Source organism: Lepidothrix coronata, unplaced genomic scaffold (assembly GCF_001604755.1).
Source record: "Lepidothrix coronata isolate B3197 unplaced genomic scaffold, Lepidothrix_coronata-1.0 Scaffold154, whole genome shotgun sequence".
NCBI lineage: Eukaryota > Metazoa > Chordata > Aves > Passeriformes > Pipridae > Lepidothrix > Lepidothrix coronata.
In genome coordinates, this window is record NW_016690334.1 from 1340800 (window position 1) to 1364895 (window position 24096).

The 24096-nt window shown below is 42.9% G+C and overlaps 1 protein-coding gene across 7 annotated transcripts in view; it reads left to right on the plus strand.

Annotated features, from left to right (window-relative positions):
- CUX1 (cut like homeobox 1) overlaps positions 1–24096 on the plus strand; it is a 272065-nt gene that overhangs the window by 83943 nt on the left and 164026 nt on the right. For all 7 annotated transcript variants that reach the window (XM_017828880.1, XM_017828881.1, XM_017828884.1 and 4 more), the window contains exon 3: positions 23338–23385. In XM_017828880.1, coding sequence (XP_017684369.1) covers positions 23338–23385 — 48 coding nt within the window. The remainder of the gene's footprint in view (positions 1–23337; positions 23386–24096) is intronic.

Sequence of the window (24096 nt, forward strand, 5' to 3'; positions counted from 1 at the left end):
AACACCGTGGCTGATGCTTAACTCTGATTAATGAGCCTGAGCATAATGGTTACTTTCCCTCAGTAGCCCAATTTCTGACTGGTTGGGAATATAGAATGGGAAAATAGCTAAAAAGTTTTATCTTCTGCCACTGGTGCTGCCCAGTCGTGTTGGGGTTGATGGAAAAAACAGGCTGGAAGAGTGAGACTGACCACCAGCCTCAAAGCAGGATAGTGCTGGAAATCCATCCTCCCCAGAACTTAGTCCTGCTGTTGTCACCTTGGGAGTGTCAAAAACAGGAGGCAGGGATTTGAAAAGGAGCTTTTCCTGTCAAGGGAGGGCTTAGCTCCTGCTTGCCTCTCCCAGACACAGCAAACTGGGACAGATTTCAGGGTCAGAAATGGAAGAATGGGATTAAAACTGAGTAGAAGGAGGAGGTCCTGGAGGCCATTTGGCAGGAGACAGAAGGAGGATGGGGTTAGATGGTGGTTTAAGGTCGGTAGAAACGACTGAAGACAACAGAACACAAGTTACCGCGTGAGGTGAACTTGGGCATTTAGCAGGAGATGAAAACTCTGTATAAACTTCATTGTCACGCTCCAAATCGGACTTCTTACAAGGAGGAGAAGGATGTTTTTATCTTAACCACAATGACAACTGTGTTTTAATCATGCTGTTTTCTCTTAATGTCGGCATGATGGGTTTTATTGTACGTGGAGTTGAGAGAAATTGTACGGAAATGTTGCGTTAAGTAGATGAGGAGCCCAGTAGAGTTCGTGGATTCACTGCTAACACTTGCATAATTGTCCATTACTACTTCTTAAGAACAGCTCTCCTGCTCTTAGAATTGCCAGCATGGGGTCCTTAAGAACCCCATTTTGGGTGGAAGGAAACACAGCTGTAATCAAAACAATGATTACCATCGCCTTCATTTAAATGCAGAAGGAGAAACTAATGTGTGCTCCAAAGGGATGTAAAAAATTTACAAGTAATTCCTGAGTTTGAGGTTAGGTTTCTGATGTCCATGGGGAAAAAGTTAATTTCTTACCTTTCACTTTCAAGTGAATATTTTTGTATTCATTTCTCACTCTGCATTTAAATGAACGTGATAGTAATCATTGTTTTGATTACGGTTGTGCTTCCTTTCCCCTGTAATGGTGTTCTTGAGTACCCCATGCTGGTCGAGCTAAGAGCAGGGGAGCTATTCTTAAGGAGGAATAATGGACAATTATCGGAACATTAATAGTGAATCCGTGGACTCCTCGGCTCTTCCAGAATGCTGCTTTTCCTCGGAGGTGTGGGGAAACCCCCGAACAGTCTGATCTAATGGCACCAAGTTAAATTTCGCCCTCCCTCCATCCCGCCCTGCTCGCAGCAAATGGAGCCCTGTCTCCATTTCTGTCTCCATTCCCCCGCACAAAAGAATTACAAACAGATTCTGCATTCCCTGTCCCAGGCGCTTGGACTCCGGGATTTCTGCGTGCAACTCTTAAATACCAAACTGCAGAAATACTCTATAACTGTCAACATAAATACAGACTTTTTTGCCATTAGTAATGGGTGATGACAAGCCCTACGAAGAACACGTTCCCTGTCTCTGCCATTCTTCCTTTCTCCCTCTCTCCATCCACCCACTCCTTTTAATGTTATTACTATTGTTATTATTTTTCGTAGCAGGCGTCGTATCTGGGAGCGGGGGATTAAAAGAATAATTCCATTTGGCAACAGGCAAAAACAGCATCGGTACTGGAATCCTTTCTGTTGTTTAGTAATATTAATGTCGTAGAATATCATCGGGAGGGAAGTGGTCGACTGGAAACTTGCATATAAATACAAGGGGGGGTATTGTTTGTTAAAGCATTTAACAACACAGGAGCAGCAACGCTGCAGAAATACTCTGTGCATGTGTTTTTAAATGCTTTTAATCCCGATTTTTATTTTAAAACTAGAAATAGAATGCATTTTATTTAGAATTATGGTGCTAGTTGGGGTGGCTGTCAGTACAAAGGCTAATGCTATTTATTAAGGTCCTGGTTTTATTTAATAGCCAGATGAATGGAACAGTTAATAAAAGAAATATTGCTTTATTCCCTGACATTTATGTCCTTGGTTTCCAATAAAGAATTGAAATTATGAATAGTTGATGGTTTAAATTGATGTTTTATGTTGAACGCTAGCTATAATTTCCCCTCTGAGGATTGTAATACCGAGAAACAGATGGTTTTTCACAGTAACAAATTGCTGCGTGTGTACTGTATATAGAGCTGCCTTTCAGCTCCTTCCACCTTCCCTGCTCTCCCCGGCTCTTCCCAAGGCAAAGCCGAGGAAACACGACCTGTTTTTCCAGGTGCACCCAGAGATAGGAAAGTGCCGCCGAAAAACCTCCGTGGAAACTCGGGCGCGAAACAACCTAAGAAATACAAACACAAAAGTTCTTGGCTGTTCCAGAGGCGCCCTGAGCCCTCCCGTTGAGTGGCTCTGGCAGGCTGGGCTTTCCTTCTCGTGATGCTGCTGGAGGTGGGAGTTTTGGAAAACTTTCCTGAGAATGGGAGCAGCGGGGAGAGGGAGAAGTGAGTTTGAAGTGAAACAGGCAGCATCTTGAATTCCTCTGCGCAGCCGGTTCGCAGTGTCTTGAGGTTTTATTGACGTTTGGTCTAAAGTAAATGAGCTCTAAATGCTCTTGTTTATGCATTTTTAAACTGTTTTTCAATAATTGTTACTGTGGGGAAGTGGTGTGAGATGATTAGTGGAGAGTTTGGCAATCCACATTAAAAATACACCTTTTTATAAGCTAATTATCTGGGGAAATGGTTAGTAATTACCACTTCTAAATGTTCTCTGCTAAGATTTACATGTAATATTTGGAGTAAGCCTCACTTTCAGCTGCATTTAAAAGCAGAAAGGGGAAGAAAATAGGGGGTTAAAGGGGCATGAGCAAAGGGAGGGGTCACAACCAGGTCTGCCCTCCTCCAGGACTTGTGGGTGTGAGGCTGTTGTTGGACTTCAGAGGGCCTCTGCTCTTGGCAAAATGAGTATTTGGGTTTTCACAAATCCTTCCATGATAATAAATCATGTTATTGACGTGCATTTAAAATGCACAGGCTTCAAACTGAAAACAGCAGCTCTTGCTTAAGAGACTAATTGTTCAAAACTGAACCGTGTAGGTCATGGGATTAAATTTTTACTACTGATTTTCAAAAGAACTCTTATTCTAAAAAGTGCTAAACTGATTTCCAAATCTTTTTCTCTTTGTAAACCTAAGAGGTGGCTACTTATTAAATCTTCCCTCTTCTGTGTCCTGCAAGAATTGAACCTGAACATGGCTATTGCATACCTTGATTGTAAACCCCTGGTAAACTACTTTTTATAAAGCAATGAGGTTGCTGGAATGAAATATCATGTTAATAATCAGAGTTGGTTAACTTAGTGCTGCCTAACCTAATTTTTCTAGTGTTTCTACTAATGGCTTGTATTCAAAATAGTGAAGAAATGCATCAGAAATCCTGCCCTTTACTTTTCCCCTTTTGGCTTAATGTCAGGAAATGGCACATTACTGCAGTTTGCCTGGCTCTGCGCTGCTGCTAACAGAGATAAAGCACTAAAACCAGGGAGAGACCAGAGCTGGAACTCAGCGTGGCCATTGACAAGGACAGGAAAGGTCGGAAAAGGTTGGGGTGGTTGGGAAAGCCATTTCACATGTATCAGCTGTGGTGTTTAATAAGTTACCTGGAACCAGTTCCTAGCAGCTTGTAATATGGAGCTTAAGCAGGAAAATTCAGCAGAAAACCCGTCTCCAGTACCTGTAGTGTGGGTTATAATTTAAAAGAGCTTGCTAGGACCAGCTTTATACAGCTTGTGTAACGAGAGTTCCCATCAGAGTAATTCAGAAGTGGCCTTTTGTCAGGAATTTCCAAGTATCACTTGATTAAAAAATCCAAGATGCGACTGTCATTCATTTCCTAGTACAAAAGAGTGGTTAAGTCAGGATTTCTACATAAGCAGCCATAGAAGTGGGATCAGCCCATGGGCGAGCAAGAGCCCATAGGGGTTTGAATTCAGTGCTGAGGGAAGTTAATAAACTTTATTTACTGGCTCTTGCCCTGAGGAATATCGTGCTAATGCAGCCAGGTTTAACTTCCAGCTGAGGGAAGAATGGGAAAGAAGGTAGAGAGAGGATCAGGAGATCTGTACCTGCAGACAGAGCAGAAGTAACTTGCACTTGGGTGTGTGTTGTCTTTAACTACCACTTTGGTTCCTTGAAGTTTACATAAACTACATTAGAAAATAAACAGATATTTTCAGTGATGCGAGGTACCGACATAAGCCCCGTGTTCTCCAACCGTGTTTTCCCACTTCAAAAAAAATATTTTTTGTTTCTTTCTTCCTTTTTTTCTTCCTCCTTTTCGGCCTGGAAGTGTTGTCCAGGCAGAATCTGAGGAGGTTGGCTCCCTGCCCAGGATTTCTGTCTGTCTGGTGCCCTGGTCTGAACAGGAAATCCCGGGCAGAGCCCGCGGGGCGCATGTGCAGATCAGCTCCGTGGGCATGACGTGCTCTATCCCTGGTGGAAGTCCTGTGGGTGTGTGTGTGTGCTGGGAGTGGTTTTGGGGTGGACAGGAGCCTGGGGTGAGGCCATGCCAGGCTCTGTGTGTGCAGCACATGTGCAGCAGGTCAGCTCCTCTGCTGGCAGCCGGCCCGGGCAGTGCGTGTGAGGAGAAAATTGCAAACAGGAATAGGATGGCCCTGGTAATGTTCATTTTCTGTAATTCACTGAGGCCTTCTGTAGGTCTCTGCAGGAACAGTACCATTTCAGTCAGTGCTTGCTCCTGATGTGAACAGCGATGGGTGTCTCGGCTCTTAAGGACGGGTTGATTGGAGAGTATTGATAAGAGATTTCTGAGCCCTCTGTCTTTTGGTTCAAACCACTCCATACCTTCAAAAGATTAAATGTGATCACTTTGATAGGTCGTTTGTGGCATGTGTTGGACAGCAGTAACCAGGGATTTTCATGTCAGAAATGTAAGAGCCTATGCCAAGTAAATCAGCACTCCCTTTTTTCCTAGTAGTTTCATCTGCTGATGATTTATTTACTTAGGAAAAAGAACAACTGGTAACAAGTGAACGTGGCTTTGATTCGAGGTTATCCTTCCCCCCAAAATCAGTGGTGTGGGGGTCTTTGGCTCTTGCTGGGGGAGCTGCTGTTGGCAGAGCTCTCACACAAAACATGCTAAGCCACATGTCTGTACATCAGAAATGGGAGGTGTTAGGCAGCCACACACTGTAAGGAAGAAGCACCCTGAATTTTCATCTCCTAATCCACTTGTCTTTTTAGTACATGTATGCACAAAACATTATTATAGCACTTTTTAATAAATGGAATAATAGTAGACTTAATGTTACATACAGCAGATTATCATCTTCAGCGATTGTGTGTGCACAGCTTGTGTTATCAGAAGATTAAATGAATCTTAAGGAGACGCTGCTTCACAGTGAGATTTGATTTTCCCCCTGCAAGACACGCTCCTTAAATTATTGAGCCGCCGCACCACAAGCAAGAGGAGAAAAGTTCTGAACAGGCTTTACCTGCCTTGTCAAATCTCTCACCTTGACTGAGAGGAGAGGGCCCTATCGCTGGTAACACATGGGGTGAATTATGGGCAGATTAAGTGCTTCCTCCTTGGCTTAAGTTGGCGGGTTTGTGTGTGCGGGGGCTGTGCCGCAGCCTGAGAGCGGCTGCTCCAACTGCTCCCTGTTTATTCATCTCCTTTAGAAACCTTGGCACAAGGGGCCCTGGAAACTATCACCTTACGTAAATCCTCATAAGCTATTCATGTTCCTCGACAACTTTGCTCATGCTGTTTGATTCACAATCCTCTGCCTCTTTAGTTCTTTCACATATTAATGAGTTTGATCACTGCTCCATATAAATGAGGCATAATCTGGAGCTGTCAGACCTAAACTGTCTTGAACATACACTAAGTGAATATATTCAAATTTCTCTTTAAAGCTAGGAATATTTATAATAAAACTTGTCAGAGCTTCAGTTAACAGTTTACATTGGAAGTATTTTTGGTTGTGAAATACAAAAACAAGTCCAAAAACGACTTTGTGAGCTGATATTATTATATTTGCCTTGCATATGGAAAACTCATGTTGTGATTTCAACAACAAATGAGAAAATTGTCAAATTTCTATGAAAATTAATTAAGCTCAAACTTCTGTGAAAATTAATTAAGCTCAAACTCCTATGAAAATTAATTAAGCTGAAATGAAAATGCGTTAAAACACTTCACAAATTTCTACTAACGTGACTTGTAACAATCACAATAAAAGAGCAACAGCCTCTGTTAGCAGTGCTTTTAATTTGGGTTGTGCTGCCTCTTCTGTCACAGACTGAAATGGGATATATATCGAAGTGCAAACAGTGGACTCTTTTTTTTTTTGTCCTGTGATGTTCCCAGTGAAGTATGTTCTGTAAAAATGTCTCCTGGCTCTCGTAAGAGGCGGCCTCTCCTGTTTTCTCTTTGAATGCTGTTTGGTTAGTACCTCTCCCTCAGACTGCATCTGTCTGGGCTCTTATATCCTGTCTGATACGAGGCTGCATCCTCGCTGGGGCAGAGGCCAGCACAGAGAGAGCTTGAGTTTGTCTGGATTTTTGTTTGTTGTTACTGTGCTACAAGTGTATCAAATTTAGGAATATGGTTTATACCTTTGGGTGAAAGAAGCACAGAGATAAACAATATATACAGGTGGTTATATTACTTAAAAAGCTAAATACTTAAGTCCAAAGATGCAAGCCAGCCTGGCTGTAATAATTCAGTAAAAAGAACAGTAGTAGGAGCAAATTATGGCTTTTTTTAGCTGCTAGGATAATACTTTGGAACTGAATGAAGGCTGCAGCTTATGAATCTCATTTCCCTCCTCAGCTATAGCGAATGCACGAGATGGGTAGATCTCCCAAGTGCACAGAGATTTTGAGGCAAAAGGAGATGTTACAGAACTCATGTGAGGAGTTTCTCTGTGTCACATCCCTGGCTGAAAGGGAGAGTTCTGACCACGCACAGCTTGGCCAGGCTGCCTTGAGCACCCTTGAATTTTGGCCTCGGGTCCGACGGCAAAAGCGCGACACAGCTTAGCCCCTGAATTCAAAACGTTATCTTCCCCAGTCAAAACCATTATCTTTGTCTGGTGCTGTGTCCAAGGCCGAGCAGACACTGAAGCATAAGTCGAGTCCAACGTGTGGAAGATTTCCTCGGCTGGAACAGGAAATTGATGCTGGGGCGCGAGGGCCGGAGCCCGGGAGCTCATCCTTCACGGAGATAACCGGGCACCGAGCGCCGCGAGTTCATCGCTTCGCTTTCAGTTCAGTATTTACGTCCTCTTCGGCTTTAAATAAGCACTTAATTAGTTCTTAAAGTGTATTTGGAAGCCTCGGTGTGGGACCTCGGGGATAATGAATGATGCCTGTGAGTTTTGTTTTGTTGTCGGAAAGTGAAACCAGATGCAGCTCCGCCATCCAAGTCCAGGCTCCGGCTGGCTGAAGGCCGGGGAGGATGGTGGGAGGGTTTTATCGTTCTGGGGAGTATTTTGTGTGCTGCACTAAAACTGGTCCTTGTGTGAGGGAAGGACATTGGTTCCACACAGTGATTAAGTTGCTGGAACAAAACTGAGACACATGAAGCAGCAGAATTGGATTCCTCTGTACAAAAATAGGGGGGAAAAAGGGGTTAGTCTGTGGTTAATTTAGTAACTCCCGAAGTTGTCGTTGCAATACACCTGTATTCGGTTCCTTATTAATTACATGGTTGTGCTATTTCAACTTCCTTTCTGTCCTTTGGGACTAAATTCTTGTCCTGGATGAGAAACCAAGCTGCCTTTTGTGTTGGGAATCATGGTGATTGGAGGCAGGGGTTATGCCCAGCCATTCCTGAATCATGGAATGGGATTTGCCAGTGAATTGTCTTATGGTTCCATGGGTTCCCTGCAGGGCCCCTAAACTTGACCTGGTCTGGCTGCTGCTGAAACTTGGTTTTTTCACTTGCTCAAGGTTTGTGTGGCGTTGAAAAGCTCCTGGAAGCCGTTTCTTCTGTGATGGCTCTATAAGAAATACCCATTTTAGATTTACTTGTTAAAGCAGCTCTATTTTCTCTCTTGCTGCTTTTGCCTCCTGGGACAGTCTGTTAAGGATCCTCCCTGAGGGGATGCAGAGGGAAAATCCTGCTCTGTTTGTGATGCATTTAATCCCCAGCCTGTCTATACACTGAAATAAATAGAGCACTCACCTTTCTGTTTGTGGATTCCTTTCAAATACAATTACAGTGTCACCTGTGGCATCCCGATTCATCAAGGTCTGTACTAAGCACTTCTGAATCTTATTGACCACTTGTTCTACAGGATGATAAATCCCTCTTTTCCCAGAGCAAATAGATTTAATAGAGCAGATTTTTTTTTCTTTGATTTATGTTTGCCATGACCAGAAAGCAGGATTTCAGCATCCAGCAGACACTGCTCCTCAATTACAGAATCAGAAGCAGACAATGTCTGTTTTGCTGCTGTGTGACAAATAGTGGGAGAGGACTTGGTGACAGTTTATGATATGTTCATATAGAACCAGAGCACGTGGTGCAGTTGTTTCTTCAAGATTAAACTTTCTTGAAACCCAGCTTTGATTTTAGAGGACGCCTCTGTGTAGACAGGAGCTCAGTAGCTTAATGGTTGAGGAATGAAAAGAGGCAAAAAGAATATATTAAAAGCAAAAAGGTTGTATTAGACTTGAAAACAAAGATGAGATGTTTTTATTGTGTGTGTTCTTTAAAAAGTGGAAGTAGTTTGTGTTGTACAAGATCTGGAAGATTACTGTGGACATTTGTAAATTATTTTTACCCTTCCCTTTGTAACATTGTAAGGGCATAAAACCCAAACCTAATTGCATTTTAATGAGCCACAACGGTAGTGCCCAACAGCTGAAGAAATGAAAGAATGACATGCTAAATTGTGACTGTATGGTACAATTAGATAAACAGAATAGCCAAAATGAGATTTTGGCTGATGGAATGGCAGTGTGGTGACAGCCCTGTGCTTGTACCTTGTCACAATAAACTATCATCTCAGTTGCAGGAATTAGTGATGATGAGGGCCCCCATACTTCACTGATCAGCAGATTAGGTGGCTGGTGCAAGCTGGTGTTCCAGCTGCTGCTTGCTCTTGCCGTTGGTTTGTGTGACATGGAAGGGGTGCCATGCACGGGGATGTTTTCAGGGTATCTGTGCCTGTCACTTCATCTCTGGGAGACAGAGCCATGGGTTATAGTCCAGAACAGTTGTGTGCATTTGTTGTCTTTGGTACCTTAGAACAAGGCTTGTCTAAGTAATGAAATCCCAGGAGAGCAATGCCTCACTTAAAAACCGTGTGTCAACAGAGCTTTAAAACTGCTGGAATATGAAGAGGACGTTACACAAAATAGATGGGTCCTGCCAACCTAAGGAACAGGAATTGACATTTTTCAGAACAGATGTCATTGATAATTTATAGATGGCTTTAAAAATTAAACTTCATATAGAAGCCAGCTTAAAAATGAAGTGTTGTCAATGTTCTAAGTGCATTGGGTGCATTAGGCAGAAACCTGCGCTTCGCTCAGTGGTATTTAAATACTTCAGAAGTCGGGAGCAGCCGTGTCGTCTGAAAGTCTGGTCGTGTTCAATATTAAAGGCTCATGTGAGTCTGCTGGATTCCAGATGATGCACTTGCACTCCTAGGAAGTGTTTTGAAACTAGTAATTATTGATTTTATTCCTTGCACTCCTAATGGAAACGTGAAAGTGAAGCGCACGAATTCCTGGGGAGAAAGACACTTTCACATCTGAAAATTTTAACTTGGCTTTCTGGTTTAGGATGCTGTAAAAACTTCATATTGATGCCTTTCTCGTTTTAAAAGCAGAGTGACAGAGCTCTCAGAAAGTAGAAGGCATCTGCTCTCTGTGCAGTAACACAGAGCTGGGAAAATTACTGGAAATCTCTCTGGTGCTTTTGCAGAATCAGGATTTCCTTTTTTTTAAAAAAAAAACCAACAAAACAAAACACTTTTTGTTAAACTGCTCCATCTAAAACGAAGTCAGGGTTAATATCCACTTTGCTAAGTAAGAAAAATTTAAACCAAAACCAAAACAGCCCAACACTGGAGGCTCAGCCCAGGAAGATGGGAATTCTGAGATAATATTCAATGTGCCCGAAGGGACAATGCTGTCTCTTGTTGTCACCGTCTATATTTAGCCACCGTGCTCATATGCAACTTAAAATACCTAGAATAGCAAGAAGAAATTTTTTTTCCCCTTCATTTGAAGTGGTTCAGTGTAGGGTTGTTAATTTTGGCTTATCACAGCTGACACTTGAGTAAGGGGGGGAAAAAAATAGCGGTTTGAAGCTTTAACTCTCTCCACATGTGCCCCTTGTGAGGAGCCCTCTTGACTCCTGCGAAACTTTCTTGGCTGCCTTAAATTATGTGCCCCCCATTTAGGAGAAGTTCACAGGTCATTTAGTTGATTTAAAATCCATTGTTGTTTGTGCAGCTGATAAGGGGTGAAAAAGCTATTAGTTAACAGACCCAGTTCAGAGAAAAATGTTAATAATTCCAGCTTCCTACTTGCATCAACTGGAATTCTTCTGATCAGTTAATGTAAACAGTGTGATTTGTACTTTAATACTCCAGTTTACATGAAAATGAGCAATAATTTTCACACTTTCAGGAGTGTTTCATGCTGTTGCAACCTAAGTTTTTGTATTTTATGCAGTTATGGAAAAGATAATGAAGTATATTTCTGTATGGCAATCTGGCAAATATTTAGGTTTTAGGAACATATTACACACTTGAGTGTGCTGGTTTTTAATGGGAAACGCTCCCAAGCATCAGTCAGAGCTGTCAAAAAAAATGGAGCAGAAAAATGGAAGAGAGCAAAGTCCTTGAGGAAACACTGGACAAGTTGTTTATGGGGGGAATAACCTTGGCTGGTTTGGATCACACTAATGGCTTACTTATCCCAAAAGTGAACTCCTGGTCAAAAGGAGGGTGCTGAACACAAGAGGACTTGGGGGGAACAGGGAGCAGGAGGGTTGTGCTGAGTTGCCAGGCTTGCCTGAGAAGTCCCTGCTCCGGCAGGGAAGTTGGCAGGAGCACTTTGGAAGGCAGCGAGCGGTGCCTGCTGCAGGGCTCTGGGAGCTCATCCAGCAGAGGAGGAGGAAGAAGAGCCGTAAAAATTTGGGGTCTAGGTCTGACGTGGTTGGAAAAAAGCAGATTGCAGTGCAGAGAGCTGGGCTGTGGAGTTGTCTCGCTCACAGCTGTGCATCTAGAACTTGACCCATGAGGAGTTTCTGTCATGCAGTCCTTTCCCTAGGATCTACACTAGGAAAAAAGCCCCATGGAATGCAACTGAATAATATCTGTTCTCTCCCAAGAGGTGCTAACAGTTGTTTGTGCTCCCACTGTCTGATAATGGCACTGAAACATTTCCTTGTTCTTATATGAACTTGGAGAGCAGCATCAGGAATAACACATCAGGCACCTGGGCTTTGATGGATCCATGGCATGGGTGAATCCATGGAATGAATGAGTTATCTCAGTCCTCAGATCTGAGGGACCATCAAACGCTGCACAAGCCATTCCAAAAATCAATTCAAAAAATGAGCAGTTCCACCTTTTTATAAGCACAGATGATCAGGATCCAATAAGTAGAAGTTATAAAATCAAGATAAGTTGTGTAATCAATACTGATTCAGAGAGTCCACGATGTCACTTGCCCAATTTTCCTTTTCCTTTTTTTTTTTTTTTCCCCTTAAGCATGAGCCTCAGTGCCTGCCCTGACCTGGCTAAGAAAGAGATCAGTGGTTCAGAAATGTCACTGTTTATAAGGGTGTAGTCAGGTGGGAAAACTTGATATGCTTTGGGTCTTAAGAGTGCTTATTCAAATATTGCATTTCCAGACACAGCGCGCCTTTGGAAATTTAAAATACCGTGTTTTAACTGCACGGTGTTAATAAGCAGCTGGGTAAGATACAATCTCCTCTGAACAGTGGCTTTTTCTTTACCTGTTTTATCTGCATTTCCTCGGAGTGTTTCACAGGATGGAGCGTGGCTGTGCCTACATTTCGCGCTGGCAGCTCTCAGTCCTCTGTGACTCTGCCCCGCAGTTTAGAGCGATGGGGCAGTGGCTGTGCCACGATTCTTCCTCTGCTGAGTTCCACCAGGGGCATCAGTTGTAGGCTCTTGCAGAGGAAAGGTCTGGCCGTGGATCTTTGCTTTAAGTGACATCTAAAAGTGAGCCCTTGTGGCGTTTTTGCGTCCAGAACTCAGAGTTCGCTTTCAGGCTTTCACGTTTGCGTACCCGGGCTTCACTGCTGGCTTTGAGGAGCTGGGATCTTACCCACTGTGAGCCCTCAGTGGCTCAGGATGTCCATTTGAGACACGTTAGGAATATTTAGCTTAAAGAACTTGCTTGAACTTGGCGTACCCTTTGCTTTGGATGCACGGAGAGAAGGCTTTGGATGCAGCTAAAAGAAGCCTTCAGTATTGTATCACATGCTGTTGGCTTTGATGTATTCACTAAGCATCTTGTAAAAATGATCAGATGTATAAAAGATGGTGATAGGAAGAAGTTTATTGAGTATTTCTCTGCATTAAAGGGTGTTGCAGGCATGGCTGGAATTCCTTTGTAAGTCCCTGTGTACATCAGTCGGGCAGTTTTGACCTCCCCTCTTCTTTTTTTTTTGAGTGTGGATTTCACTTCCGTTGCCAGTTTGTGCAAGACTTCTCGTGACACTTGGTGTTAGTTGGTATTTCAGGTAGTAAGTGATGGAAAACATCTGCTGCCTGGTGAGGTGCACCTTCAATAACAGCAAAATAGTGTAAATGAAAACATGAGCTTCACAGCATCACAGTCTGGGTCGCTCATCTATGGAAACGTATTGCTGAGAGGCAGAAGTGATTGAAAAAAAGTTCATTTTTACCTAAGTGTATCTTAATTCAAGTGTTTTTACTGCCTTGCAACGAGTGGGAAAATGCTTTTGGGAAAAGCAGTGGTCAGTTTGTGTCCAATTCTGGGGTGTTGCAGATGAAGGCAGTTTGCCACAAAGCCAGAAATAAGGTAAAAAGTTTGAAGCTTAGGTTAAAACGATTGCAGATAACTTGATCTGTACTTGCCATATATAGTCATCCAAGAAAAAGTCTGTAGGAATCCTCCAGACGTTTATGGACTTCTCTGATTCATCTGTCGGAGCCAAACAGCTCCAGCCAAGAGATAGGGAATTTGTTAAACTGCATTAAGTTCCTAAATTGCTGTAGCCCAAAGGAGCAATTCTTCCTTTTATAGGGGCAAGAGTAGGAGGGAGTAGGCAGGGAGAGGGATGGTGCATTATGAAGTCTCTTCTTTTGGTAAGAGTTTCGAGAGATGAGTAACATTCTAGAGCTGTTTAAAAAAACCACACAGACAAAAAAACTTGAATTAATTTCCGTTGCTCTCATCAAAAGCTGGCTGTCTAAATTTAGCCGTTTCCTACAGACACTCAGCTTGTGCAGCAACAGTAAAACTGTTTGTCCTTAAGCGCAATTTGTCACCTCCCCCCTTCTAAGTTGGTGGAAGATAAGCTTGTATTAATTCTGTTGATTTATTATTACACAAGTATGTCTCATTTTAATCTGCCATTGAGCTGATGGTGATTCAGTGCTGGGCTCGCAGCCTTGACCGACGGGGAAGCAGCAGGATCTTCAATTCTCTGGGTTCCTTTGCCTGATCTTTTTATCTCTTTCTCTCCCCCCCCCCCCCCCCAACCAAGCACTGCAACAGTTCCCAGTTCATCCCGTGAATTTGGGAATTAATCCCAGCTGAGCCCATATATTACAGTGGTGAGGAGATGCTGCTGCTCAAAAGCGCTTTATGTGGGTTTTTTATTTCTTAAGTTCGACTAACAAACAGTAAATGTATTGAAGAAGTCTGTAGTGAGCTTTTGCTTTCTTTCATCCTGGTGATTCATTTCTGTCTACTGTGTGCTACCAAAGCACTATGGGCCTGAGCCTGTTTCTGTAGGATTTTTGCCAGGAAGTGTAAAGGCAGCAGAAGTTTGTTTTCTCCCAGTTGCTTCACTCGCTGAAGCAACATGAAAAGCTCTGTGCTGCGTTTTTTTATTTAGGTCAGCAGGATGACAGTTATATTAATTTTGAGGTGTTTTTACCAGGTATGCTAAATTAGATGTAGTAAAACCCTCTGGGTCTGTATCCTGAAGTTTTTGAGGTTGTCAGTGTTCTTTTTTTGTTTGTTTTGAATTTCTCCTCTTTGTTGGAATCTTGAAGTTACCACTTCAGCTGCATCCGAAGGGCGATGCCTGAACCCACAGCAGGTGAGCAGCCAGTGACTCCCTGCGTGGGACAAGTCACAAAGAACATAAAGACAGAAAAGATGACAAGAGTTTTAGCAAATACAGGACATGGGTTTGCAGGACAATAGGCTTTTCACCCAGGTCCTCCTGAAACAACTTGTTTTCTCTAGGACCAACTGGCTTTTGAATAAAACTAGACGGTCAGGATAGAGGTTAAGGAGAAAATCCTATAAAAAGATTTTTAGAGGATTATGTAGTATTGGATTTTCTTGCATTCGAATCAAAGAAGAAGGTTGGCTACAATGATATAAATCAGTAAGTACACCTGCGTTCTTACATGCAGGTTTGTCAGAGTGTGATTAATGCACAGCTATAGTTGTAATCTATATTTAAACAATACGTAGGGAAAACAGTTTTGCAATATCTGATGTCTTGGCAGTGCCCCTCCCCAATTTACAGGTAGTCTGTAAGGATCCATGAGGATGAGGCCTGGCTCCTCACTATTATATTTAACACAGAGTTATTCTTCTTGGGAACTTAACCTGGCTTTAAATCCAGATGCTTGTGTGTTGGCATCAGCAACAGGTTTTAAAATGGGAATGTTTTTTAGTAGTCCCATTTTTCCTAAAAAAAAAAAAAAAACCCTGTACATTGAAATAAATGATTTCTGAATGGTCCCACACATCTTTTCTTTGAGACTGAGGAGAAACCCCAGTCCCAGCACCCAGTTCCTTATTCCATCATCCCAGAAGGTGAGACCTGCTGAAGGATGGTGCACTCTGATTCCAGCACTGCTTGTGTGGAGGGAATATGGAAAATTACAGCTGCAATTATGGTTTCACATTAAATATTCTTCTTTCTAAATCCACCGTGTGAAGCATTAGGCTGTGTTTGAACTGGTGTTGTTAATTGGACCACAGCACTTCAGGTGCATCATCTGCAGAGTCATGGCCCCTGTCATTAGCCTCTCATTAGACACGTTAATTTTTTAAGGCTCATAATAATTACCTTTTTTCAGAAGTTCTCCATTTTCCGCTGAAGAGAAACCTCTGATCTGCAGGCTGTAATTGTGAATAACCAGGGAGGTGTTGTTAAAGACTTTCAAAGTGGAAAATGTGGTGGATGGAGGACGAGATCCTGCAGGATGTGATTTGGGGGGAGTGTTCAGGATCTTATTCACTGGAAACCTCAGTTGCAGGGGCAGAGAACCTGTGGAATGACATGGAATTTTTGGAGGGACAGAGCAGTTCTGGTTAAAATTTGACAAATATAGGTGAGGCTGTTTTTTGGGAGGTACAGCTATACTGGTATGCACAACTACACTGGGATCCACAACTAAGCAAGTCAGTTTGCTTTCCGTTTCTTTGGCAGATGTGCTCATCTAACAACATCTGCAGGTACTTAACAAAGCTCTGTACCAACTCATTATCCTTTCTATATGCAGGGATATAAGCCTGACCCAAGTCCTAGGAACAGCAGTTCCTGGATTTCACTGACACGTGGTTGTCCTGCTGGCAAGAACAGTGCACTTCAAAGGCTCTGAAATATTTATTTGGTGTATCAAATGCTTTTTCATTACATAAATGAAATAACCATCCCAGTTCTGCTGACCTGGCATGATGCAGACATGTGGTTTTTCCCGTGACAAAGGTCTGTCATGGCATGTTTGGTGTCACCTCAGCCTTCAGTGGGGACCACAGGGTTTGACAAGGCAGGACAAACTGTTAGCAGGAGGGAAAATCTCCATGGAGCCATTAGCCAGTGTGTAGCCTTTTAAATTGTTTGTTAAAAGCAATGCTGGATTTTCTGCATGTATTGGCAAACTGTTACAGAAGTCATCCTTTTTTTTTTTTTTTTCCCTCCTCCTACTGAAATTTTAGTGACCAGGCTTTTCATTTCATTAGAATTACCTCCTTCCATAGCTCCACCTGACTCGTTTTTGTTTGAATTAATTTTTTTTTTTTGTTCCCTAGCAACTCTAGTTTTTAAGTTCTGAATAGTTTCTGTTCAACGTCTTTCCAAGCCAGTGTTAACTCCCTGGTTTATAAATGACAGCAAGGTTTTAACACGATACTAAAAAGCATCGTCCACTAAACTAATTTGTAAAGTCAGTTAAAAAAATTCTTCTTCTATTATATCTAGTGCATGTGTGTATATATACACACACTTGCCTACATATATATATGGGTGCAACAGTTGTGCTTTGGCAGAGGGGATGTTTTAAACAGTTGTGAAGGTAACCAGTCTGTTTGGACGTTGCTGCACAGGCCCAGAGTAAACCTGGTAGCTTTTTGTTTATTTGAACTTGGAAGAAGCCATGAGAGGATTCCATTAAGACTCAGCAAAGCGAGTGGTTCCATTGAAAGCAACGTGCCAGCCCCAGCTTTGCAGAGATCACTGCCTTTAGTGCCTTACTTTAAATATATTTACAGTCTTAGAGTTTCTGCCTGAGAGGCACCACAGAGCCCAGGGTGGTACAGAAGTAGTTAGTGTTTCCAGTGGTGTGGATATATATTTTTGGGCAGTTCTGGTTTTGTTGGTTTTTTTGGTTTAATTTTTCTTCAAGGCTTTCATCCCGGATGCTTCTTTTTTCCATGCCTGGGAAGAGCATGTTTTGCCACCTTGACAGTGTGAAAGGACCAGCCTCCAAATTTTTTCTCCCCCTAGGCCCATTTCCCTGTGGTTTGGTAGGATCCACGTTGTCTGGAGTTTGGTGGAAACCAGGGTATTCCCCCAAAGAAACTCTTGAAACTTCTCCGTGTGTCGTCGTCGCTTCCTTTGGGATTGTCATGTGGCTGCAGTTTTGCAGAGTGGTCTGAAGTGGTTAAACAGCAGAAATTCCGTCTCTTTTCAAGGAATCTCTGTTAGTGTTTATTCCATGGGCTGGTTAGGCCCCGTTTGTAACCTCTCTGAAGCTCAGGCGTCTCCCCTCGAATTACAACACACGGGGTTTTGCTTAATATTCTCCTTGAAGATGAAGTCTGTGCTCACTAAATCAGCCCTTCACAAATGGAATATTTTTTTCACTTCTCGCTGGGTGGGTCCATGCACTGAAAAATAGGTCAAGAACAGTAATCTAAATCTACTGCTAATAAATAATTAAAGCTAATGGAATTTGCACAAGATCTGTGAGCTGAAATATTTCCGAAAGTACTGTGGTGTACGTTTTGCTACTGTAAATCAAGATTTTTTATTTATCATTGTGCTAGGGTTGAAACATATCTATAAATGTAACTTTAAAAGATTTTTTTTTTTTTGTACAGAGAAAACACTGGCATGTTAGTGTATTGAAATAACTAAAAACATCAGAAAATTGATAAGATCATGATTCATTCTTTAATGATCGGATTTCAAGTAAATACTTCAGCAGCCTTAAGCAATAAGAGGTTTTATATCATTAAATCATAGTCTAAATTGAGCAATTAATTGTTTACTCATATGATTTACTTTGCCTTATATTTTAGGAATTAAGTCAGTCATCTGAGCTACTGTATAATACCTGTTTGAACAATTATTGAGGATTTCAGTTTCATCTCTTTTAGATTAAAGCAAAGTGGAACTTGCTGGAACTAATTAAACATAAAGACTTAAATGTTTCCCTTACTCCACTCCCAGTCACGTGGGCCCAGGATTTCTGATGGAAAAAATGGAATATTCTGGATTTTTCCCTAAGAAAAAAGAAATAATATTTAAAACTTGTGTACTGGTAGTGGAGTGAGTGATCCTCACTCGCTCACCCGTTTCCCCATAGCAGGGTGAAGCATCTGTGCTGGCTGCTCTCTCTAATTAACCAGCAGAACTGCTTACGACTAATTATAGTTAACTTGCTGATTTGTGTGTTTCGCAGCGACAAGTTTGTGTCCTTGAAGTGTATAATAATCAAACACACCTCGGAAGGTGATGCCAGCGTTCTTCCCAAATCCTTCACGCTCGGCTGCTTTTCACCTCTCCCCCTTCCAGCTGCATTTATGGGAAGGAGGAGCTCGACATTATGGGCATAAAAGCTGCGTGGATGGAGTGTGTGGAGCCCTGGCTGGGAGGGCACATGGATAAACATCCTCCCAGTTGCTAGAAACAGATATCCATCATACCAACACACTGCCTCCGGAGAGAGAGGATCAGCCTGGTTCCCAGTTCTTGGCAGGAGAGTTCCTCTTCAGCCATGCTGTTTTTTCTTTATCATTGAGTCATGGAATGGTTTGAGTTGGAAGGGACCTTAAAGACCATCTTGTTCCAACCCCTGCCATGGGTAGGAATGTTTTTCACTAGATCAGGTTGCTTCAACCTGGCCTTGGACACCTCCAGGGATGGGAAGTGTTACATGTTGATGAATGACAGGTACCTTCCTGCCCAGTCAGTATATACTGGGAGTTGTCTGAGGTTTGTTCTGGGTTGGGTTTTTTCTTTTTCTTCCTTTTCATAAGTTCTCATAAGAAAGTATGTGGAGTCAGGTTGTCCAGCCCTGCTGATTTGGAGCACGGGGCACTTGTTCAGTGCCTTATTCCACGTGGGCAAACAGGGAAGGGAACACAAAAGGGGAAGGCGGCAGGAAAGCCGTAGCATCTCGCCGGTGATAAGGCAGCTCAAAAATAGGTTGTGACAGCTGAGCTGATGATGTCACCGATGCTGATACCAGTGGGCTGCTTCTCATGATGATTTCTGTCCCAGACACAGTGACATTCCCCAGCCAATGCCTGTCTCCAGCAGTCGATGTACAGAACCATCCGTAGGAAACGTGGTGCACGAGAGAACACTCGCCCAGGTTTGGGGTTTGTTTTGTTTCACAAGGGCACAGTACTTGTGTGTGGATGATAAAGGTGTGGAGGTCAAGCTCAGCCTTGCTGGACTACTTTATCAAACTGGGGGTCAGAGGGCTCTTGTTGTGACATTTAGAGATAAGCATTTGGGAGGTAAATGAGATGGAGCAGCCTGCAAAGAGATCAGAAGGTGCTTGTGTAGCTTCAGACCTCAAGTAAATTACAGATACAGTGTTGGTAGCCTGAGCATTGATGTGTCCTTTGTACTGTACACAGTGTATTAAGATACAGATAAATAATGCAGTTTAGTTGTCAGAAAGATGCATTTGTTGCCCAGGATTTTAACTTAGATTTATTCTTGGTTTATTTTCCGTGGAGTTATTTTTAATGAGAATGGAAAGGCAGCTAAAAATTATGTGGATTCAGATTTCATTGTGTAGCCACTTGATCAAAATATAAACTCTTTGTTTATACCCTTGTAAAAAGAAAACGCTATACTGGTTCTCAGCGATCAGATTTCATTCAGATAATGATACAACATCCTAATTCATAGGCTCTGCTTCAGATACCGAGTTTGTCTGTGATACAGCCTTTTTCAGAAAACTGCTCTACCCCAGATAAATCATCCAGAGAGAGAGAGGATGCACATATTTAGATGGCACGGAAAAATAGGCTAATAATGGGATTGTATAGGAATACTCAAATATTTCGGTGTGTTTATGTTGATAAATTATAATTTGTTTTAACATTCAGTTGCATGTACCCTTTTCAGCTGTTCTGCTTGGCTGCAGTGGTTTGGTAGCTGTGTGAGGGCTGGAGCTGGATGCTTTTCCTGTTTTGATCACAGCCCAGGCAGTAAAGGCCACCACACTTTAAACAGATAATAAATCATGCGGTGTCCTTGCTAACCAACACTGCAGATTCCCCCGGGTCTGAACTGAACGTCCTTCTTTCTGTTCAATTTAGTGTAAAGAAGAGAAAATTCTATTTGAAGTTAGGGTAATATTTCCAGACAAAGTCTGATGAGGAATTTTTCCAAACTGCCAAAAATAAATCTCCCCGGCAGAGTTGGAGCTGGTGACTCGAGGCATATGTATTCCTGACTTCTGTCTGTTTATTTTTATTTCCCTTTTATTGTGAGCTGTCTAAAGTTTTGATGTTGTTTCGTCAAGGAAGGAATTATACGAGTAGCCTATAAACTCTTTCCAAGGGGGAGGCTGGAAGAGAGGGGCGAAGAGAAAAACTGGTGTGAAAAAGGGGTTCGTGCATTTTGTGATGGCTTCTGCCATTTATCCACTCACCTGCCTGAAGTATTTGATTGTGTTCCAAATGCTGGAGCTCGTTCCTCGCAGTTCCTTTTCTAAACCTGTGTGCTCTGTGAGGGTAATGGCAGGGGGATGCTCTGTCTCAGTTGTTCAGCTGCAAGGGATTTCAAGTTATTGGGAAGATTTCAAGTTGCCAGAGCATTTTACTCTGTTCAAGTGTGTGCTCTGATGACCAGCGTGTCCTGGGACTGCCCAGCACTGATTGCAGTGGGATAACCAGTGGGACTGAAGCACTTTGAGCTGCCTCCTCCTCTGGCAGGAGATGTTTTACCACCACCAAAAGCCTCTGTCTGAATCAAGCATGACAGGTTTTCCCATCGTGGCACAAATCTTGCTTGGTAATGTTCTGATGGCTGGGATGAGTGTTTGGCATCCTGAGTTCACTAAATGAAGGCTGTGTGGGAATCAGAGTTTGTAGCCGAAAGCTTTTCTCCCTGTTTGACAGCTTGACCAGCTGTTTTTGTGCCTTTGGGATGCTCCTTGTATTTATTCCTTTCCTCCCCCCTTCTCTCCCTCTTTTCTGTTATAAACAGCCAACAACACCTCTCATTATTCAAGATGAATAAGAGGTGAAGTCCTGACATAGTTTATATAATGAAATAAAAAGTGCTGCAGATCCTGCCCTTCAGAAGTTTGGATGTGTCAGAGGATGCAGTTAAATAGCAGGATCTTGCCATGCAGACAGAGAGGAGCAAGGATTACATTCTGCTGCCTCTGGATCTGGAATTAGATCTCCTGTATTTCTGCTTTCACTTCTGACATCGCTTTCATGGCTGGTGCCAAACTAGTCAGTAAATTCAGAGGCAATACCAGGGACAAAAGCCCTAAAACCAGTGATTTCTGACCAGCTGATATTTGTATTTCAAGAGAAGCTTTGCTTGGATGGTATAATTTTTCCTGATTTTATAAAGGGTGCCAGTATTTGGACTGTAAATCTAATTCTCTGCGTGTAATTTTGCTGTGCATTAAAACCTCCCATGCCAGATTTTGGCCTTGAATGTGGACGTTTATTTTGCCATCCTGGTTATTGTTACTTTCTTCAATGTCAGCATCGTCAGGTTACAAAGAAAACATGTTATAAAACCTGCACAGCCCCCGGGTCTCCCTGAGGAGGCAGGGAGTGGGGAAAAGCTGCTCAACCTGCCAGTTTGCTTTGGTAGGGGTGTAATTTGTAGGTGGCTGTGATATGCAAGGACAGTACCTAACCTTTTCCTTTCCCAAAACAAGCAGCAGGAGATATCAGGAAACGTTCAGGTGACTTGGCTTGGTGCAAGAACAGAAGCACAGTTCAGTTCAGTGTGAAGAGGGAGCTTAGAAAGCTGCAACATTATCCTTGATGGGGATTAAGCTGTATTTTAGTGCAATAACCATGTCAGAAGTGAAATTTGGCTGATCATTTGTCTTTGATAGCTTCATTTGCCTTTGGCCCCCTAAGCCATTTCTCAGGGAGTGGGAGAACTCCTGATACTCCAACTCTCTGCATGACTTGTCATTTAAATGACAAAAATCAGTTCTCTCAAAAGCCTACTTTTCCTTCAGGAAAATCAGATTAAATCCAGGGCTGAGAGTGTTTTGGTGAGTGGTTTAATGTCCAGTATGTTGCCTGACTGTAGATGTAAAAGTAAATGCGTCGGAAAAGAGACTTTCCCAACTTTCTTAAGGTCACCTTTTTTTCCAAAAAGCTCAGGGCTTCAACAGACCCTTTTTATAGAGAGAAAATACTTCGAAGACCTCTTTATGACCTCTTGCAGGAGGTTCAGGTAGCTCAGGGACTGTGGCCTGTGTGGAGGTAGGAAGATTCCGTGGTTACTGGAGCACTTGATGGCTGTCCCAGTTGTGAGTCATGTTCCCATGACTCTGGAGTGATGGGAATCTGACAGACCTGGCCCTAAAAATGGGCCTTTAGCACTCACACTGGGTCTGGTCAGCTGGGCCTTGGAAGTCTCCAAGGATGGGAAATTCACCTTCTTCCCAAAGCAGTGCTGCCCTTCTAAATGCAGCATCATTTCACTGGTTTTTACCTCTTCCAGGTTTATTCCTGGGTGTAAGTTCACCATGAGGTCACTGCTCGTGTCCTGTCAGTGGCAAAGCCAGGAATCCAGCATCTTGGCTGTGCATGAGCAACATTGTCCTCTGTAAAATTATAGGATTTTATTCTTCAGGCATGCACGTAATGAGAATGATGAGAATTCAAGTGAATTAGACCCAAACCAGCGTAAAAGTGGAGCCACAGAGAATTCAATGTACAATAGATATACCTTTTTTTGTCCTAAGTTATCTTGGTTGCTAAGTAAAAATATGCTATAAACCATTAGATTGGTTCTGTGGGCAGTATTTTAATGACTTTTATAGCACTAGGTGTGTTGTGATTTGGAAGAAGAGATTTTGAGTTACAACAAGCAATACTGTCATCTTAAATGTGCTCCAGTTCTCTGATGGCTAAAATCAGAGCACTCCTGAGAAAATGACAAATAGAAATAGAGATTTTACAAAATAGCAGCACTCTTAGTTGAAATGATGGTCCAGAGTCATCTTCCTTTAAGCCTGGCTCCCATCTGTGGGAATTTCCTTGGCATAAGTTCAGAGGTGTAGCTGCTGTGGACGCTGATAGAGGCATTTACTTCTAATCTCATTAATGTTTCAGCTGAATTAGGGGAGTGAAGGCATTCAGTGCTTACCCAACATCAGCACAGTGTTGATAATTAATACCATTTGCAGCAGATACAGGTGTATGTCAGACTGGGAATTCAGACCTGTTCAAAGTGAATTCCAGGTACACTCCTGTTTTAATCAGAGCCCCCATAAAATGTGATCAGAATTTAAGCAGCACTTCAGAACCGAAAATAACGTCAGGAGAAACTTGACAACGACCCGTCCCTTCAGGTTTTTCTGATGGAATGTCTCGCTTCTCTCTTCCAGGACCTGCGCAAACAGGTAGCTCCGTTACTGAAGAGTTTCCAGGGAGAGGTAAGAGCTTATTTATGCTTCTCATGGTGCTTTCTGTGCTGCTTCACGTGAGCCTGGTGTGCTGGTGGTCTGTGAGCGTGGCCAGGGGGGCACAGAGCCCCTGGGCAGGGCAGGGGCTCAGCCCTTTGCATTTTGCTGTGTGCAGGATGTGTGTGTGCACCTGAAGGGTAAGAAAGACGGAGAGGGACTTTTTGCAAGAGCATGGAGTGACAGGACAAGGGGGAACGGCTACAAACTGACAGAGAGTAGGTTTAAATGAGGAAGAAGTAGGTTTAAATTAGGAAGAAATTCTTCCCTGTGAGATTGGTGAGGCCCTGGCACAGGTTGTCCAGACAAGTTGTGGCTGCCCCATCCCTGGAAGTGTTTAAAGCCAGGTTAGATGGAGCTCTGAGCAACCTGGTCTGGTGGAAGGTGTCCCTGCCCATGGCAGGGGGGTGGAAAGGGACCTTTAAGGTCACTTCCCATCCTTTCTGTGATTCTGTGATGCACTGGGTTTGTGCTGGACAACCTAAACTGGCCACACCACTTTGCTCTCAGCACCCCTGAGCATCTCCCCTTGGCATGACCCAGGTGGCACATCCAGCTCGCTGTGCCTGCCGACCCCAGGCTTTGAGCTCCTCATGAGTGCAGTGTAATGTACTTACACAACAAGTGAGGATGCTACAAACAGTTCTCACTGCAAACCTTCTCAGCTGTAAAACATTGTATTTA